Source organism: Eimeria acervulina, genomic scaffold (assembly GCF_000499425.1).
Source record: "Eimeria acervulina Houghton genomic scaffold, Eah_scaff109, whole genome shotgun sequence".
Lineage (NCBI taxonomy): Eukaryota > Apicomplexa > Conoidasida > Eucoccidiorida > Eimeriidae > Eimeria > Eimeria acervulina.
In genome coordinates this window covers 51562-70531 of record NW_013550391.1, presented here as the reverse complement: position 1 = coordinate 70531, position 18970 = coordinate 51562, and the positions used below count along the sequence as shown (strand labels likewise).

The following is an 18970-nucleotide window of genomic DNA, read 5'->3' as shown; positions in this document are numbered from 1 at the left end:
CTCTGTCTCCTCCTCATTAAGAGTTTTACCTCGCTGAAGAGAATGAGTGCGATTACGCGCCGGGTGGACACTGGCGCCAAGCTTACCGAAGGCAGCTTTTGGGACGAGCGGCAGACTGGTTCGCTGTATCCTCCTTTAATCCAGGTAAATGGGTAAAAGGCGGTACCGGCAGGGTTCGAACCTGCGACCTTGTGGTTAACAGCCACACGCTCTAGCCTACTGAGCTACGGAACCGTGGACCCCGACCCCGGCTACACTTGCTTCTGCAGAGTGTTCTAAAAATAACTGCAAGCAACAGCACATAGAAGGCGTGCAAGGAAAATGTTGAAGGGTGAGCTGTCGTGTGGTCTTGAGAAGCGAAAGAAGGTATGCTGGAATGGTTCTTAGGAGACATAATCACTGGAGGTTTTCGCCGTTGTTGGAGAATCTTGTTGAAAATATGATTGGCGTGGGCAGCCTGTACAGGGCATACTCCCACTACTGCTTTCGTAAAACCTACAATGAAATCCATTGAGACCCCGTCCAGAAAGGATGGGGGAATAGAGACTCTTCCCGAGTCCGGCTTTCCCAGTGTTCGTATAGTGTGCTGCTACAATGTGCAGCGGAGACAGCCATTGCAGGTCATACAGTTGAGAACAAGCGCAAAAAAAGGGAGGCATAAATAAACCAAACCAGAAAACTAAACTCCTTGCCAGATCAGGCCTAGGGCGCGCTGCACTTAGGCCCAGAGCTTGATGTGGTAGAGCACACTGGCAGCGGTCCCTAGCGCACCGAGCTAAATACGAATTCACCAACGGGGAGTTCCTTTCCGTTGAGGGAAAAACGCACAAAGAGGCTTCTTGGCTCTTCAATATGTGCTTCGGTGTCTTTCTGATGATGGATTACAATGCGTGTAGATAGTCGGCAAGGGATTGTACGTAGGAGCTGAGCTGCGCTAAGATCACTAGAGTTCCCCCGCCTTTGCTTCTCGCATTCCAGATAAGTAAGGCATATTCGCCTTTTGAGGAGGGCGTCCTAGTTCATTATGAGGGCCTCTTCACTCGCTTCATTGTTTTCGTGACCCCACCATGTCCCGCTTAAGGATGGTCGTGCACTTTGCGCAAAAACTCGCGTGAAGCGAAACTCGAACATGTAAATGGAGATGTTCACGCTTCGTCTGATACCATGCCAAGTCGCCATCTATGCAGTAATGCTTAGCGCATCTCTTGTTTTTGATATGAGCAAGAGGCGCATGCGTGTACTGGATAGATACCCTTGCTATACTGGACTGTGCTATACTGGACATCACACTGCGCGAGTCTGCACAGCCACAGAACGGCTCCTTCACCGCCACATGGACAACTAGTTACTCCACTCTACTCCATTAAAAATAATAAGTATGGAGTTGGTAATTCTTTAAATGTATATTTTGGTGTGTGACGCATTAATGGTGATCTGTTTGAACGGTGACCTGTCGACTCTCCTCTATTGCAGATCGCGCACAGCACCTTTTCGCATACCGTTTGCTTTTGCTCTGTTTCCATGAAACTGTGTGAGTTGCGCACGATTAATGAATGCTTTTTTCGAGACGTTGGCTTTTTGTAGCTGCATAACAACGTGTCTTCACGCCTAGACTTCTTTCTGGGAGAGCCCAAGTTCGCATGCACAAGCGCTTCCTAACGCTGCTGTACCGAACAGCGCTCTCAGCTGCCACTACTTCTCGGAACCAAGACTACCGATTTAGGTGCATACTCCATATATAGACTCTACACTCAGTGCATGAGCCTTGAAATATTCTTAAAATATCAAATAACAGTTTGTGATTCGTATCCCGGGTCCAATGTACCCGAAGGAGAAAGAGTAATTGCAATAATGCCCTTGCTGACCCCTTGCGGGTCGCCTTGGCTACAGTGCCAGTCTCACGGCCAGCCCCAGATCCTGGGTAGCCGCAGAGCACTCTTGGCCTGATAACCTTATCTCTTATCTAATGTGGTTTTACTTATTTCTAATAGTATATTATTTGTGCTCTCTCTGCCGTATAGACCTCTAGAGGTCCAATTTGAGTACCATTGTACTGCCTGCGCACTACACCCCAGCCTCTTGTTCTTGCTGTCTTTCGGTCCCCAATCGGGCTCCGTAGGGGCCATCAGTTACGCTTCCTCTCCTGCCACCTAGACGCGTGTCAATTCTTTTGTCGGGGCCCCTTCTTGCACCCACAGGGGGCCCCTTGCCCGCCGAGATGGACGGGAGCTTCCAAGCACCCCATGGCACCTCAGCGGGCCTCTCTGGAGGGCCCCCTCCTCTACCGGGGGGCCCTCCACCCGTAGGAGGTCTCCCCACTGGCGGTTTTCAAGCGGCTTCCAACGCTGGGGGATCCCTACCTCCTCTGCTGCCTGGCTTGCCGTACCCACCTCAGGCCCTGTTGGGTGGCGGGGGGGGCACAGGGCTAGCTCCGCCCGTATTGGGTGCCCCCCCTGCAGTAGCTCCTGGGTCAGCAGGTAATGGGGAAGACGGCGGTGCTCCCTCTGGGGGGGCTCCGTCGTGGACTTTAGAGGGTCGGGGTCGTGCGGAGGGTGCCCCGCGGCAAAGCTCAACGGGGGGCCGCAATCTGTACATCCATAACGTTTCCAAGGAGGCAAGAGAGGCAGACGTGAGGGCCTTTTTTTCGCAATGCGGAGAGGTCGAAAGTGTCGCCCTCAGGGTCAACCAAAGGGTGGGGCCCAATGCCGTTTACGCCTTTGTTCTCTACAAAAACGCAGAGGATGCCAGACGCTGTTTTGAAACACTCAACGGAAAAACCTTTAGTGAGGGGAGGAAAACACGTTCATCTCCTTCAAGTTGCTAGCGAGGTTTCGGGAACCTGTGACGCTTGCGCTCTTGCTGCTGTGCCTTCTTGTCTGGCACCTGTCTGGATGGTCGAGTGATTACCAGGCGTCGTCTATTTCAGCACTCAGGCAGCTTGCCATGTATGTGCACTTTTTTCTTGCTGTGTCTGCTGCTGCTGCGGTGATGCAGTGGGCCGCTGTGTCCGCGTAGAGTACCAACGGGGACGCGCCGGGGGCCGAAACGGCGGAGCAGATGATGCAGGCTCGGAGGCGGGCAGCGAACTTCATGCCGCTGCTGCGGGGAGCAGCAGCAACAGCAGCAGGCGGCCCAACAGGGGTAAACAGCACACAGAAAGAGGCGGAAACCGGAGCGACAGAGACTGGGACAGAAGGGGCAGGCAGCCCATGAGGCCGGTGGTAAGGGTCCCACACCCACGAACTGAACTAGTGGAGAGATCAAACTATGAGCCCTATGAGCCCTTAAGAGTGCCGGTAACGAGCTCTCAATGCTGGGCATGAGGAGGGTGAGGATATGATATGAAAGGACCTGGATCAAGGGCCTTAGAAGTTAGTGTTCATGATTTACGGTTTGCGCGCAGGACGACGAGCGGCGGGATGGGGATCCGCGGATAAGGGACTGGGGACACGACGAGGACGCGGTAAGCCACCCAGAGGCGATCTCTTGCGGAGGTGTCTTCGATGCTTTGGGGGGCTCTCAGCTTTTGTTAGGGCGTTCAGGCGGGCCGAGAGGCTAGTAGACTCAGGTGCATGAGCATGCTTCGTTTTAAGGCCGTGTTAGTGACCAGTTCGGCATTACGTGCTCGTAAGAAGGGTGAAAGGGCGTTTGTCCGCTGTTTTACCCTACCGCTTCGCTGTATGACTAGGAGCTCGATGCGTGGTGCGCGTGTACAGTGGAGGTGCATTTGAGGTGTATTTTGACAAGTGACCACGATAGCGACGACCTTGTTAGAGAAAGCGACAAAGGAACGTCGGGGGACACATGCACAGGGCCCTCTGCATGCTGCATTTGTGTTATCAATAAACACAACCGCAGGGCTTGCTGCTGCTTGTTTGCTGCTGCAGATGTATCGCAGGGACGTCCACAATGGTCTCATGCTTCCGCCGCAGCCACAGCCACCGCCCCAGCAGCAGCAGCAGCAGCCTCCAGAGCAACTGCAGCAGCAGCTAGAGGTTCCGGTAGCTCGCGAGCCGCTTTTGTTGTTCCCTCTGCTGCAGCAGCACCGGGCACGGCAGGGCTTTCCCTTTCCTAAGGATTTTTCTTCTTCCCCTGCTGCTGCTCCTGGTGCGGCTTCGGGCCTCCCTGCCGCCGCAACAGGGGCCGGGTCTGCAGGGACTCCGTGTGGCGCGGGCTCGCAGTGGAGGTGGACTTTGGGGCGCAATGACAGAAAGAAAGTTGCAGTCACAGCCCTTTGTCTACAGGGGGAGGTCCCACTGGAGATGCAGCAGGTACGGAACTCTCTGCTGCTGCTGGCGTTGCTGCTGCTGGTCATCCATCTGCTGCTGGTTTTACTATTTCCCTATTTGTTGATATGCCCCTTTTTCTGCATCTGTAGGCATGAAACGCTGGTTAAAGGGCTTAGGGTTTAGGGTTCAGGGTTCGTTTGCGCGCAGCTGCAAAGTATGTTGAACGTAAGCCATCGCAGCAAGTGTGAGGAGTTAGCCCTTAAACCCATGGATGCGGCTGTGTTGCTGCAACCGGCTTCACCCGAGAACGAAGCTTCTTTCAACGAATATCTGTCGTACTTCCGATCCAAAGAACGGGTGCGTTGCTGCTTCTGTTGCTGTGGACGCTACTGGTCCTTCAGTTGCCGCTGGTTTCTTCCTCAATACCCCATGTCCTGGTGTTGCAGGACCCGCTGACGTGCCGTCATTTTTGTCCAACGTCTACAGCGACGACGGAACTTGAGCCTTTGCCGCTGTAGATGCTACGACGAATATGATTCTGTTTATAACCGTTCTTGAATCCTTGGTGTTGTTTCTGCTAGAGCATCGGCTGCAGGCACTTCTGCCAGAACTGTTGTTGCTGTTGCTGCAAGTTGAGCTGCAGCTGGTTCGGCGGCTGTGTTGCTCTTCTTCTCGTTGCAGGCTGGCGTTGCGTGTTTGCCGGGCGGTGTGTTTTTGTACTTCGTTCCGCCGGGATTCCAGGTCTTCGACAAATACAGATATCTCTTCCCGCAGCACCTCAGGGCCAGCAACTCAGTGTACGCCTGCTGCTTCCCTTGCTGCAGCAGCAGCTGCTGCCGCTGATGCTGTAACACCGTATTGGGGATGCCAACATTTTAGTCGCTTCCCCAGTGCAACAGTTGCTGCCTGCACACTTGCTAGCGTTGCCTGACCCATTTTTCAGTAGAATCATGATCAGCAGCAGAAGCATTATGCTGTCCTGCAGCACAAGTACCGTTTCCAGGCTGCATGTTGCCGTGTGATATTCAGAATGATTGGACTTCTTGGCCCCTCCCCCCACTCGGGGTCTGCTGCAGGGGCGTCGCATGCAGCGCCCGAACAGCAACAGCAGCCACAGCAGCAGTGGCAGCAACAGCAGTTGCCGGGATCTGCGCCGCAGCAAGCGTGGCCGCAGCAGCAACCTTGGCAGCAGCAGCATCAGCAGCAGCAGCCGTCATGGCAGCAGCCTCAGCTCCAGCAGGGCTGGGCGCAGCAGCAGCAGACTACGCAAGCTAAACAACAGTTTGGAATGACTCAGTCCTGGCAACAGCAGCCGCCCCAGCAGCAGCAGCCTCAGCAGTGGTCGCCAGATCCTCTGCAGCAGCAGCAAGAACAAGTGCCTCCGGTGCAGCAGCAACAGCAAGTACCTCCAATGCAGCAGCCACAGCAGCCGTGGCAGCAGCAACAGCAGCAGCAGCAGTCTTGGCACCAACAGCCGCCGCAGCAGCAAAGTGGTAGTTCTCCGACCACAATGCCGGAGCAGCAGCAACAGCAAGAGGGGCCAGCAGGAGGCATTAGCTGGATGCAGCAGCTAAGCAACATGGCCGCCTTCTTAGGAGCGAAAAAGTGAAGCAGATGCTTTTCGCTGTTGTCGCTGCTTTTCGGTGCTACTGCTGCACCAAAGAGGAGAGCAAGGGGATAAGCACGTGGAGCAGCTGGTGCTTCGTGCACCTGCTGCTTTTGCCTTCGCTGCAGCAGCATGTTGGTGGCTGAGAGGCCCGTGGGACTGATGGGCGGCTGTGTTATGAGGCGCCTTGAGCCGTGGCTAGCATCAAGCTACCTAGTGAGCCCCTACTAGTGAGGCCTTTTCTGGTTATCCTTTTGATATCTGCCGGACCACCCGCGGCAGCCGCAGCAGCAGCCAGAGTTGCTGCCGATGGCGTCACCTTGGGTTTGCCGATGGATGTCGTATGGGGCGCTCCTTCAGCTGTCTGCAGTTCGTTGGCGCCGTTCTGTGAAGGCATGGGGAAGGAACGGGGTCAAGTCTGAGGGGCACTGACGAGTTCTCTGTCAAAAAGAGTCAGCGGTGCTCGAGATGCAACTCGTCTTGTAGAACTTCGGAGGGATGAGCGAAAGAGACAGAAAACTGCACAACAGTAGAAACGCGCGAATAGAGAGAGGCACACAGATAAGCATATGCGGACAGGCGTTAGAGAGAAAAGCATGCGGAGGAGGCAGGCAGATAGGGAGCGGAGTTTGAGCGGCTACGGTCCGACAGACTGACGCACACGAGACAACGTGCAGGCTGACAGTGGAAACAGAGACCGCATCACAGTCTCAGAACTCTACCCTCGATACCTACTCCCCAAAATATGAGCTGCGCCTTTCAGTAAGAAAATGTAAGCTTTCAAGGTGCCGTGGCGCCAACTAGGTTGCGTGAAGCCCTACAGCCCATATTTATTAACACGGGTCTCGTGGCTGCCCACTCCCACTTCTTGTGCATCAGTGGACAGTACCACTGTAGATGCAACGACACAGCGACGCAAGGTTGTGCGAGTGCAGCGAGTTGCCTTCCATGCTTCATCCGCACGGTAAACTCCTTAGCGCTGTAATGGTCCATGAGGATCCTGCGCTCCACCTGGGTTGTGTGCATGGAGCTCCACTGGTGCCGCTCCAGCCGTGCCACAGCGCCTCGGTAGGCAGCTTTGTCACAAAGACAAGCAGCTCTCTTACATTATTTCTGCAGTATAGGCTTACTTCAATCGCAGCTCCAGCCGGGAGCCAGTTTTGCGTGGAAGCGTTCGATTGGCGAACGAAAGCGGCCAGCTCTTGATTAGAGCCCAAAATTCGTGTGGCCTTGGAATCCAGCGGAGCATACTTACTCAAGTGGGCGCCGCGTGCGAGTGCAGTGACACGCAACACAAAATGGCTTCAAGGATCTGAGGCTCAGTCGTGGCGCTTTGCAGTAAGTGGAAGTCAGCTCCGGAAGTGGAGGCATATGTTTGTCAGCTGCGAACATGTAGGCGTACGTCTATCGCCATGGTACCTTTCCAAACAGCATTATCCGACATATCATCAAACAGTTCATACGGGAGTTCAACTTTGCACCTCATCACAAATTGAATCTGCAGTGCCAGGCCGTTTAGTATCTTCTAGTGGGCCCACTGGCTCTAGCGCAGCAATGCAGCGACAAACCAAATAGCCACAAGTACGGAGACCCTGAGGAGGAAATACCCAGAAGCGCGACGTCCCTTCTCGCACCTGCCAAGCGACGGTTTTTTCGTCTCTGCACAAGGAGAGGTGCTAACGTGCTGCTCAGCTAGGAATCAACGGCAGCCACGCGAAACACACATGTGCCTTGACGAGTAGAAAGCTACACAAACATCAAATTAAACTAGTGGCTTCCCACCTTCGGTGCCTGCTCATGAATGTAAAGCCGCTCCTGCAACAGCTGCTACAGTTGCGGCGGTGGCTGCTGCTGCAGCAGCTGCTCTTGATGCTGCCGTTGCCATTGTTGCTATTGCTGGCATTGCTGCAACTGACGCCGATGAAGCGGGGCACGATTGTCAGCAACGACAAAGGTGAGACCAGGACCGAGAATCAAAAGCCAAAGTTGTCTCCGCTGGGCTCTCCCAGGGCGTCTTCCTACCCATCTTGCAGGCAATACAACAACCAGACGCATTCCATCCAGAGGCGCTCACATGGGCCTCAAAGAAGCAATCGTTGCGGCAAGTGCGCAAACGGAAGCAATGGCTGTGGCAATAGCAGCAACAGCAGCAGCAGGTGGAGGCGGCGAGCAGCATCCGACCGCCGGTGATTGCGCCGTACGAGGCCCATTACGGTGGCATTTTCCTTGCAATCCGGGGCCTTCAGGCGCTGAGCTGTACCGGATCTGCAGCTGCTCTCTACAAAACAGCACCACCCCTTGGGAAACCGGCAGCTACTGCGGTCCTGAACATCTGTTTAAGCTGGTGATGGGGCATGCATCAGATTGGGCAGCCCAATGCCATTAGGAGCGGGGAAAATTCCGGTTTCTACTGATGTGATAGCCCGCTGCTCCACATATTGCATAGCAGCCGATGACGAAGTGTATCCTTGCACAGCACGGAGGGCACAGCATCATATTCCGCTGCTCCTGATCCCAATGCAACTGCTGTCCCTCTCACGCATGTCAGGCAAGACGTCTGCTGTTCTTCTCCGTTGTTGCTGTAATAGAGTAAATTACTGTCAGCGCTAGGTATGTGTGGAAGCTTTCAATCAGCAAACGCGAGCGGCGAGCGCTTGTTCAGAGCCCCGTGGGTGTGCGAGCTTGAAATGCAACAAAGCCTACCCGAAAAAACCGTTGCTCGCGTTTGTATCGCTTGCAGATTTAGTGGAAAGCGAAACCGGGACGATTTCCCAGGACTTGGGCATGACGCTGTAAATCCCATTTGAGAAGCTTCCGCTGTACGCCTGGAGACTCATGTTTGAGACGTATCTTTGCTGGCTGTAAATGTGAATATGTATCTCTATCCCATGAGTATCTTTCCCAACAGAATGTTCAGCCATATTATCAAGCCGTTCATTTGGCATCGCATCAAATATTGAATCTGCCCGGCTAACCGTTTCGCATTGGCTAACATGGAGGTCATCGAAGCTTGTCTCCTGTAGGCCGTAATAGTGCAACGACAAGAGAAACATGTATCACATGTACGAAGTACCTGCAAACTGAATACAGAATAAAGGTCTCCCCTCTCGCTTTTGTCAAAGTATAGCTTTTGCCCCGCATATGCTACGGCATTGGAGCTGGTCGGCCCGGACTCAGCAGAATCCTAAACACGTAGCAACCAGGACTAGCAATGTTCCATTTCGGACTGTCGCGAAACCGAAGCCTAGGTACGAAAAGCAGCAGCAGCTCCTGTCTATGCAACGGAAATTGGGTGTTTACTGGGGGCACCGGCACAAAGTGAATACCAAGAATGGTTTATATGTGAAGTCTCCAAAGAATGCGTTGTCCCTCAGTCTACCACATGGATTGCAAGGAAGGTAGGTCCAATGGTCCTTGGCAGATATCTCGCGTTTACCGACCAGCCAACGATCAGCACGTCAAGCACAGGGAGGGGCGGGAACAACGGGAAAGGCGAACAATGTACTGGTACTCTAGGGTCTGTGGGTATTTGTCCACGCTTTTCAGCGTCTGGTTGGTTTCGGCTTGATAAGTGGCACCTCTGCTGGTCACACCGCTGCGGTTGGGGAACCTGGGGCTAAATCTGCAGCATCACATGATTCTGTGTCAGTCTACCTTTCGCTGCAGCACGCATGGGAACTGCAACGAACGCACGCTGGCATTTTTCTGCCTTCTCGGCGTCCTTCATTTTCAATAGCACGTGATTTAATAAGGAGGAAATGTCTTTGGTGAAATTATACCTGCTTCCTGCAGCTCCTGCAGATGGTCGTTGCTCGCTGTGGCCCCAACGGCAAATGTATCCTGCAAATGTGCGGTCAAATCAACTCGTCCAGCTCTTCGGGCTTCTTACAGCTAGTGAAGTAGAACACCTGTTCATGGTGACGATTGTTTATGGTGATGACAGTGTATGCATCAGATATAATAGTGAACTACCGTACGCAGCAGGAAAACTTCAGCTTCTTCTATTGGCAGGCCACCGCACGATGCAGTGCGTAACAGCCCATGACAAATGGTATCCTTCCACACCCAGGCGTAGAAAAAGTTATATTCCACTGCCGCTGATTCTAATGCAGCTGCTGTCCTCCTAACGATTACCATGCCCTAGAAAGGAGGTGTTCGTAGCTGCCAGTGTCATGGAGAATATGGTCAGAGCTAAGCGAGCCGCGTTAACTGCACACTCAGCCTTCACGCGCAAGCGAACAGTTTTTTTCCATAGCTCAATGAATAAGGAAGCGTTGAATCTTCAAGCACAAATGACCAGGTGCTGCTATGGGGCAGATACGTACGGAAGCGTTCAATCGGGAAAAGCAACCAGTACGAACTTCGTCAGTGTCCAGTAATACTACCTTGAGTTCAGTGTCTCAGGTCCAAATGTGGAGGCGCATGTTTACCGGGTGCAAACCTGCCAACGTATCTCTCTCAGGACAGTCCTTTCCCAACAGCTCCACATACTTAAAATGCCTCCATTTGGCAGCCCCATTTTCGTGCCTCGCTCAGCTCGGAAGCAGCATAGTCCAGAAGATGCTATCAACCAGAACAAAACCGGCTTACTTCTATGCGTGTATTTCCTATTACCGTTGCATTTGCCGTTGTACTTGCGCGTAGTGATGGTGTTGTTTCTTTCTCTGTCTCCCTACCCTCCCTTCTACTTTGGGCCACCTCTATCGCGTCCTTAGTCTAAGTGCCAATCCGTTCATGGTGCGTCCTCTCTCTGTCTCCGCCTGCCTATTCCTACGCCATCTTGGCTTGGCTTTTCGCTTTTGTTACTCTGTGTCTATCTTCGGTATCGTCAGTTTCACTACCTGTGTGGACTCCCGTGGAGCAAGTAAAAAACGACACCTGGATCATTGTATACAGCGCTTCCGTCTCTCTTCGTAGTGACGAGGAACGTTTCGTTTCCCTTTGGTGGGCAAGACCATCGAAACGCTTTGCCCGCCGACTGCAGCTCTTTCCACCAGATCGGTGTGGTGCTCTTTGCCTGTCCCTTCAGCTCCCTTCGCTGCGGGGTACAGTCAGTTGGCCCGTTCTACAGGCCCTCTGAGTCCATATAAAGCCGCAGAACGCGCAAAAGGGCGCATCGTCGGGCCTTCCGGTTCCCCTGAGACAAGCAAAAACGTGTCTATATCTGTGTCAGGTGCTGAGCTTTTCAAGCAGCACCGCCCAGTTGTTAGTGTCGTTGTAGCAGTCGAGAACCTTCACTCGTTTTTCTTCAGCGCATAGCCCCAGCAGGTCCTCTCGGCTAAAAACTCTGTAGTACCGATAGAATGTCTCCTCCCTCGCAACAGACGCTGACGCCGGCGAGCCAGAAGCTGCCGCAGGTCCCTCAGAAGCTGCTGCTGCAGCGCTGCCGCCTGTCTTGCGTAACTCACGAGCCTGATCGTAGTGCTTTTGATACACCCAGGGCACCAATACTGCGGCAGCAGCAGCAGCAGGCACAACGAGAAAGACGCGAGCCAGTGCACAGACGCACGCACACACCAATCGCACGCGGCAGCAACGGAAAGACTGACGCCAGCAGTAACGGAAACAGGGCAGTGCAACAGCAGCAGCAGCAGTTCCTGACCATCTTGGCTAGGGAATTTGCGCTCTCCGACGCTACCCGCCTCGTGTTCCTGAGCCCTGAAGGTCCATAACCGCGTGAAGGAGCTCGCTTTGTATACAGCAGCCTGAGTTGCTTTTGATATTGAAGCTACGCTAAGCAATAGCGTTCAGGGTTTAGGACTAAAAATTGAAATAGTGTTAGGTTTATAGTATGGGGATGGTGTTGGGGTCGAAGGTTTTGGCTTAGGATTTGAGGTCTCCATACCACACATATATCAGGATGCGGCCGCCAGGGCGCGTTATGCGTGCCAGTTCCCTCAAAGCTTGTTGCCTGTTCACATAGCCAAAAGAAGCAACAATGGCAGCACCTTCTGCGGCGACGGCTCTAATTGTAGCAACAACTAAAAAATAAAAACACCGCTAGCAGCACCGGCAACAGCAACTGCTGCAGCAATTACTGCAGAAACGCACTAGGACGAATAGCAGTACAAAGCCAAGCGCCTCCCAGCACAGTCCTCACTGCCATAGCATCAACCTCTTGACCGTGCTTTATGCAGCAGCATGAACTCCAGCAGCACCGTTGACGCCAGAAGTAGCAGCCAAAGGAGCAGCAGCGGCAGCAGCAGAAGCGGCAGCAGCAGAAGCGGCAGCAGTAGCAGCGGCAAGCTATCTTACCTTCTCGCTTCAGTGGTCAAGTGGTGAAGGACAGCAATGCAAATGACTCCGTCAGCGACTTCTGATGATTCACGCACACGTATCAAATGGGTCCTGCAGGCCTCACGTGAGCTCCAAAACCTAAACCGTAAATCCTAAGTGATAAACCCTCACCGTCTCTGATGCCCGTGTGCAAGCAGTCGGCCCGCAGTAGGCGGGGCCCCAGGGTGCCCTGCGGATGCTCCAAGGCGCAGTTCAGCAGTTCTGGGGATCGGTCAAGGCCTATGGATAAGCAGCTGTAGGGGCTGGAACTGCTACTGTCGTTGCTGCTGCTGCTGCTGCTGCAGCTGGGCCTGCAGTGGAGGTACTTCCCGTTGCCGCATCCTACGTCTACCAAGAGGGCGTCGGGGGGCAAAGATTCTATGAAGGCGGCTACGCGGGGCCAAGGACGATTTCTGTACATACACCTCATTGTTCATGCCGTCTTTCTTGGATTGTTTTGATATGAAGGCTCGTAAGGGGACGAAGCGGAGGCCGGCGATATAATGCAGTGCGTGTGGGGTTGCCTACTGGGAAAGCGTTTAGGGTGCAGGGTGTAGGGATCACCATGAAGCAGTGAAGCTTATGTGAGGGTTCAGGGTCAAGGGCTTATGGTTTAGTGCTTAAGGTTCAACGTTTGGGACCTTGTGTGGCTGAAGTGGGGGGCGATTTTCGCGTAGATGGAGTCGACATGTTGCCTCTCCAATGCGATGCCCAGTAGCTCTGGGGGTACAGAGACCGATTCAGGGCGGCAAAAGCCCTGTTGCTGCTGCTGACGCCGCCGCTGCTGCTTCTGTCGGCGTCGCTCACGCTTCTCCTGCTGCATTTTCAGCAGCTGCTCCTGGTCTTGTCCTTGCAGTGGGTCTTGCTGCTGCTGCTCCTGAAAGGGCCCTTGTGCGCCCAACGCGACGGGGAGGGAGGGGACGCCAGCATATACCATTCTAATGAACTCCGAAGCCTACTCGCAGTGTGTAGCGACGCCAGCAGCGATTGCCACTTCTCCTGCAGCCATGTGAGGGGAAGCAGAGAGCCTATAGTTATGCTTCCCTCTCTCCTTTCGGGCACCAACGGGCCATGAGAGTCGACAACCCCTCTACAGGGGAGTTATTGAGGGGTCTGTTGACCTGCTGGCCAGAACTTGAAGGCCGCTACGGAAAGTGGCCCTTCCGCAGAACACCAAGAGGACGGGATGGATATGAATGCATTTCTCTCTCCTCTTTGGCAGCGTGAGTCTAGGTGGAAGGCGCGAACTATCAACTCATCACACCACTGGAAGATGTCCTACATATACGGCCGAGGGTGGCCCATACTGCAGTTGGCGGGAGCCCAACCCACCTGCACCCGCAGGAGAAAGGAGAGGGTACTAATAGACATATTTTGTCCTCTTTAAATGGCCTTCAAAATATCTTTTCTTTGAAGAGTACATTTGCGCCACTCCCCTGCCCCTTCTCCCCCCCCGCCCTCCCCCTTCTCGCCCCCGTGGCAGTTTTGGGGCCCTTGTTGGTCCATCCGCTGCAGCTATTTGGCGGACCGATATTGGTCGTTACCTGTTGCCATTTGCCTTTTTGTTGGGTTGTTTTGACTTGGTGGATCTAAAGGTGTTTCAGGTTCATTCCAGCCCCCATTTCCCAGTTTTTGTGGCCTGTGCTTAGTGACCCTCAAATTAAGGCCGTTCTCTTCTTCCTGCTTCCACCCAGATGGCCACCCGGGCTTTCTTTAGGTTCCCTGACAGATATTTGTTATCTTCCCACAGCGCGCCTGCCGCCGCAATACAGATGATTGGAAGGGGGACGGTAGGGGCCCTCCGAGGGGCCGCTGCTTCTTCGTGGTCCCCTCCAGCAAGTAACGTTGTAAGCCTTCTCCACACGCGACGAAGGCCAAGCACAGGATGTGGAGGGCCTCTTACGCTACATCAAGTACCGGCTGCACTTATGACAACATCTGCAGTACCAGTAGCAGCAAGAGAAACGGCAGCAAAAGCAACAGCGGCAGCAGGAGCGCCAAAGACACCATCGAGGCAGCTGACCACTTGTCGTGCGTTCGGCAGAAATGCAGCGTTTCCAAACGTCTCTCTCTCATCCCCTCTCAGCTACCACCACTCCCAGGGGCCCCCGCGCTGTCTGCTGAGCACAGGGCCCCAAAGGGTACCTCCTGGGGCCCCCCCAGTGACAACATCAGCAGTAGAAGTGGCCCCTGAAAGCGCAGAATGGCCTGCAGGAGAGTTGGAAGGGGCCCCTGAGGTCCGGTTTGACTTATCGCGGATCCCAGGAACGGAGAATGCGCGGGACGGTCATATGACGTTGGTGTTCACATGCTGCAAGTGCAACAAGAGGTCCGCAAAGAAGTTCTCAAAGGTCAGGCAAAATCATCCACTTAGGCAGAGCCTAACAACAACAAATGCAGCGGCATGTAGCGGAGGCCGCCAGTGCAGCCACGAGTTCGGTAACAAGTACACCAGCAACAAATGCAGGAACGGTTACAGCAACAACGACTACAGCCGCACTGACTGTGGGAGCAACTTTGTGAGGGATACTTTTTGTCTTGTGGCTGCAGGTGGCCTACACGCAAGGGGTGGTCATAGTGCAGTGTCCCGGTTGCAGCAACCGTAGGTCGGCCCTTAGTTGTAGATTTTTTGGCTTCGCTTGTGTTTGCATACTTCAGCGACAGAACGGGGAGTGCCGCTTTCTGCGGAGGACTCACAAGCACAGCCTCCGGATAGAGCGACAGGGTTTGACATGTAGAGTTTAGGGTCTGTGTGGGCGCAGTTCACTTGGTGGCGGATCGTCTTAAATGGTTTGGGGAAGAGGAGAGCGACGTGGAGACGATTTTGGCTGCGAAAGGAGAGAAGGTGCTTCGGACGCTAACAGGCAAGCAGAAGCTTCGTATTCGGGTTCCGAATGAGGTGCTGAGTAGGGCCCACACGGGTTAGGGTGCTTGTTCTGGGTCCTCGATAAACTCTCCGCCTTGCTGTTCATGTTTTTGTCGCTAGGTGTTGCTTTGCCCTCTGCAGCTTCCCACCTGCTAGATATCGAGGGACTGGACTGCAGAGCGCAGGCGTCTGACCCGCCCGCGCAAGGCACGAAAGCCTAGAATAGATATGTACGAAAGCCTAGTGTGTATATGCATGCATACACATATTCATGTGTATGCATATATATATATATATATATATATATATATATATTGTATATGCCTTGTCAAACAAGGCATATACAAATATGTGTATAGTATATATATATGTGTATATGAGTATATATATATATATAGGTTTATGCGCGAATACGCGCATACGTATGTACGAAATCCGTCCGTGTATATATATATATATATATATATATGCGTATGCTGTTTTTGTGTTTGAAGGACTCTCTTTTTGCGATTTGTGTGAATTTGGTAGGCCTGGGGAACGCCACGCAGCTGTGCCTTTCCTTTGGCGGTAAACAGTTTCTGAGCTCAACTTTCAGCTACAAGGCACGGCTCTCAGCTGGCTGGAGCTGGCCGCAGCCAGCCAACGTATTCGTACGTTGAGGGTAACTTCCATCAGCCTGCTGAGAGTTCCTTCGTTAGGGGTAGAGAATGTAGAGAATTCGTTTGTTCACGAATAATCGGCCCCTTTTACGTTCAGCCTGCTAGTTCATTTGCCTCTTCTGGCGCACCTCTACGTTTCAAGAGTTTTTAGACTCAAATGGTTGTTGGCGACTGCAACGATGCCAAGGATTCGACCTTCTGCTGAACAGAACGCATGACATTTGTGCCAAAGGGCGACTGGAGAAGGAAAAGAGGATTCTTCATGCGCTGTTGTTCTCATTTTAGCTTGTGTCGTTTCAAACGAAGCTATATATGCACATATATGCGTATACAAGTGTGTATATATATATAATGTGCGTACCTATATCCAATTCTTTGTATTGCACAATGCTGCAGTTCACAAACACTGAAGCACAGCCCAGCCTTGTCGAGCCCGTAACGCTTTTTGCCACAGTGAAGCGTAGTTGCAGGAACGGGGACAGAACGAAAGAATGGGCCAATGCAGTGGTTCTCAAAGGTTACCTGCTTTTTATATTTCTTTCCTGTGCTTCGACGGCAAAATCAATATTCGACTTTCTTCATTTTTTGACACCTGTAATATATATATATATGCATATATATATATATATATGTATATATATATATATATATATGTTGGGTTCGTGCCGAAGCATAGTTGTAGGTGAGCAACAGCTACCAGCGAGTTAGGCCGATGTGAGACTAGAGTGTAGAAAAGTACTGACAATTTCTCCTACCGCCGACTGGCGCACTTCACGAGGAACTTCAGCATGAGCACAGAGTCACGCTGACGTTCCTCGTGAGGTGCGCCAATCGTGCACCACTTTGTTAATCATTTTGCCTCGGTTCACTTCGCATTACTGTCTGCATAGTTACACAGATGAGGCGCCAAAAGTGGCTCATCATGGCTTCCAGCTTAGATTTACCTCCGATTTGCACCTGTGTGCTTTGCAGGCATCGGGGGGGATGCAATTAATTGTATACCTCGTTGCAGTGTCAGTTACATCTTCTAAGAGCTCGTTATATATTCAGATTTTTTTCGTACAAAAATTATTCTTTTTATATGCAGCTTCCCTCCTCACAATTTTGACGGAACGCAATGCCCCCGGACACCGGCACCCGAAGGTCACCTCCGGTACTGAGATGACCGGTGGTGAGCCGGTGCAGCGGGCAGTCAAACCGCCAATCAGTAGACACTAAAATGTGGAAGGTAATGCCTAATTGTTTTCTATGTATTGTTTTGTGATATAATTGACATTCCTGGCCTGAATCTGTCCCGTCGGCGATACAATGAGGCTGTTTGCAATTCACCTCGGCTTCCTTGCAGCGCATGTCCTTCATGAAGTATCCGGCGGACCGAAAAATAGTCAGTTCCACAACAAACAGAAAAAGACACAACTGCAATACTTATTACACTATTGCTGTGCCCCCTCTGCATCCTGGTTTGCTTACACAATACAGTGCAGCAGCAGAAGACAGACGCTCGTCCTCGGCTTGTTGAGCAGCAGTTGATCTGTTCCTATCCTGACGAACAGACGCCCTTTAATAGATTCCTATTTTCGACGCCCGGCACTGGGCTTTACTGTGTTTGTTTGGACGTTCTTGCTAGGCTGTCTAGGGTACATAGTGCGAGATGATTCGAATCCCTACTTGGACGCCGCAGCTCCTTTTTTGCTCCCGTCGCTGCTCAGTCCGTCCTCCCCCCATGCTTGGAGAAGAGGGCTCGTAGAAGTTCCCACCCCCTCTTTGAATGCAACGGGAGCACTCTTTTCCTTCTCGCTGCTCCCACGCATTCAAGCGGCTGCAGCCGCCAGCTCCCTCGGCGAGGAAAAAAGAGAGGAGGAAGAAGAGTTGCGTGACGGTTACTTGCCTTCTGCAGGGGAGAGTGAGCAGCATGCAGATGCAGATGATCCCTCACCGCACGCGCTGAGGGGAGACGGCGAACACCAGCGCGCGAGCATCAGTAGGACGGAGGCAGAATCGCATGCATTCCCAAACCAAGACACCACTGAACCCACAGAAACGGCGAAGCCTCGTGATTCAGACGGCGACACAACTCGGTCAGAATTGCCTGCCATGACACCCAAACAAAGGGGCCGGCCGGGGGAAAAGTTCAGAGATGAATACAAGCCCTCAGACTACACCGTCGATTCTGTAGACTTACGCTTCCTCCTAGAAGAAACAAACACAAAGGTCAGTCATTTCTGAATTCCTCCTAGAGCTGAGAATGTGTACAGTCGATTTACGGTTTGTAGCTCAAGGCTTTAGTGCTTGGTGTCTTGCAGGTGTCAGCGACGATAGTTATGCAGCGAGTGGCAGGTACTCCCCCTACAGACCTCGTCTTAAATGGAGACGACTTAGACCTCGCCTCTTTGATGGTAAACGGAAAGCAAGTGAAACATATAGGCGACAGCAATGCAGTGGCGGAAGGCGAAGCAGGCTATCGCCTGGGCAGCGACGGCAGTTTGATCATAAGTAAAGCAGTTCTTCCCCAGAAAGCAGGAGAACCCTTTACACTGCAGACTGAAGTGTCCATTCACCCGAAATCAAACCTAAAACTCAAGGGACTGTACGTCTCGGGGAGTGCCCTGGTGACTCAGTGTGAAGCTGAAGGGTTCAGGAGAATAACATATTTCCTAGACAGACCCGACGTGCTGGCAAAGTACAAAGTAAGAAGTTTCGGCCAGCCTCACTTTTGGTAGCATGTAGCATAAACGTGCGTTGGAGGGGCTCAATAATTACACAGCATCCAATTTTCTCTCCTTCCCGCGTCTTTGGAGAATGCGCAGCAGGTTCCAGTACTTTTGGTAATCTACAGGTTCGCCTGGAAGCAAACAAGGCGAAATATCCGGTCCTCCTGAGCAACGGCAACAAGACAGAGGAAGGGCTCGTGCACGGTTCTCCTGATCGGCACTTTGCAGTGTTCACAGACCCGCATCCCAAGCCAAGTTATCTCTTCGCAATTTTGGCCGGCGAGTTTGCGGCCATAAGAGACAAATTTACCACCAAAGTTCGACAAATAAATCCTCCATACCTTCTAAACTTGGTCCTGTGTGTGTATGAATGCATGCGTCTATGTGTATGTGTGTGAGTGTGTGTGTGCGTGTGCGTGTGTGTGTGTGTGTGTGTGTGTCTGCGTTTGTCTCTCTGTCTGTCTGTCTTTTTCGTTCTCTCTCTCTCTCTCTCTCTCTCTCTCTCTCTCTCTCGTTCTGTCTCTCTCTCTCTCTGTCTTTTTCGTTCTCTCTCTCTCTCTGCGTGTGTGTGTGTGTGTGTGTGTGTGTGTGTGTGTGTGTGTGTGTGTGTGTGTGTGTGTGTG

At 52.6% G+C, this 18970-nt stretch overlaps 5 protein-coding genes across 5 annotated transcripts in view; 4 read left to right on the top strand and 1 right to left on the bottom strand.

Moving 5' to 3' along the window:
• Positions 1–2218: 2218 nt before the first annotated feature.
• Positions 2219–5838, top strand: EAH_00017260 (RNA binding motif-containing zinc finger protein, putative; the record flags this gene model as incomplete). Its single annotated transcript, XM_013397699.1, has 7 exons — positions 2219–2783; positions 2995–3221; positions 3404–3463; positions 3888–4271; positions 4437–4586; positions 4911–5026; positions 5259–5838. 7 exons carry the CDS (start codon positions 2219–2221, stop codon positions 5836–5838), a joined length of 2082 nt encoding a protein of 693 aa, XP_013253153.1.
• A 1794-nt stretch (positions 5839–7632) lies between these two features.
• On the top strand, positions 7633–8631 carry EAH_00017250 (hypothetical protein; the record flags this gene model as incomplete). Its single annotated transcript, XM_013397698.1, has 3 exons — positions 7633–7789; positions 7869–8021; positions 8576–8631. The coding sequence occupies 3 exons, from the start codon at positions 7633–7635 to the stop codon at positions 8629–8631; spliced, it is 366 nt and encodes a 121-aa protein (XP_013253152.1).
• Positions 8632–10860: 2229 nt separating this feature from the next.
• Positions 10861–13048, bottom strand: EAH_00017240 (hypothetical protein, conserved; the record flags this gene model as incomplete). Its single annotated transcript, XM_013397697.1, has 6 exons — positions 10861–10911; positions 11032–11285; positions 11438–11493; positions 11681–11746; positions 12091–12210; positions 12753–13048. 6 exons carry the CDS (start codon positions 13046–13048, stop codon positions 10861–10863), a joined length of 843 nt encoding a protein of 280 aa, XP_013253151.1.
• Positions 13049–13805: 757 nt separating this feature from the next.
• On the top strand, positions 13806–15198 carry EAH_00017230 (hypothetical protein, conserved; the record flags this gene model as incomplete). The annotated part of the gene is made up of 4 exons (XM_013397696.1): positions 13806–14462; positions 14662–14713; positions 14874–14975; positions 15119–15198. 4 exons carry the CDS (start codon positions 13806–13808, stop codon positions 15196–15198), a joined length of 891 nt encoding a protein of 296 aa, XP_013253150.1.
• Positions 15199–16944: 1746 nt separating this feature from the next.
• Positions 16945–18970, top strand: part of EAH_00017220 (aminopeptidase N, putative) — a gene marked incomplete at both ends in the record, with an annotated part of 7071 nt that continues 5045 nt past the window's right edge. The window contains 4 exons of the mRNA XM_013397695.1: positions 16945–17020; positions 17264–17847; positions 17940–18323; positions 18473–18664. Of these exons, the coding sequence (XP_013253149.1) occupies positions 16945–17020; positions 17264–17847; positions 17940–18323; positions 18473–18664 (1236 nt within the window). The remainder of the gene's footprint in view (positions 17021–17263; positions 17848–17939; positions 18324–18472; positions 18665–18970) is intronic.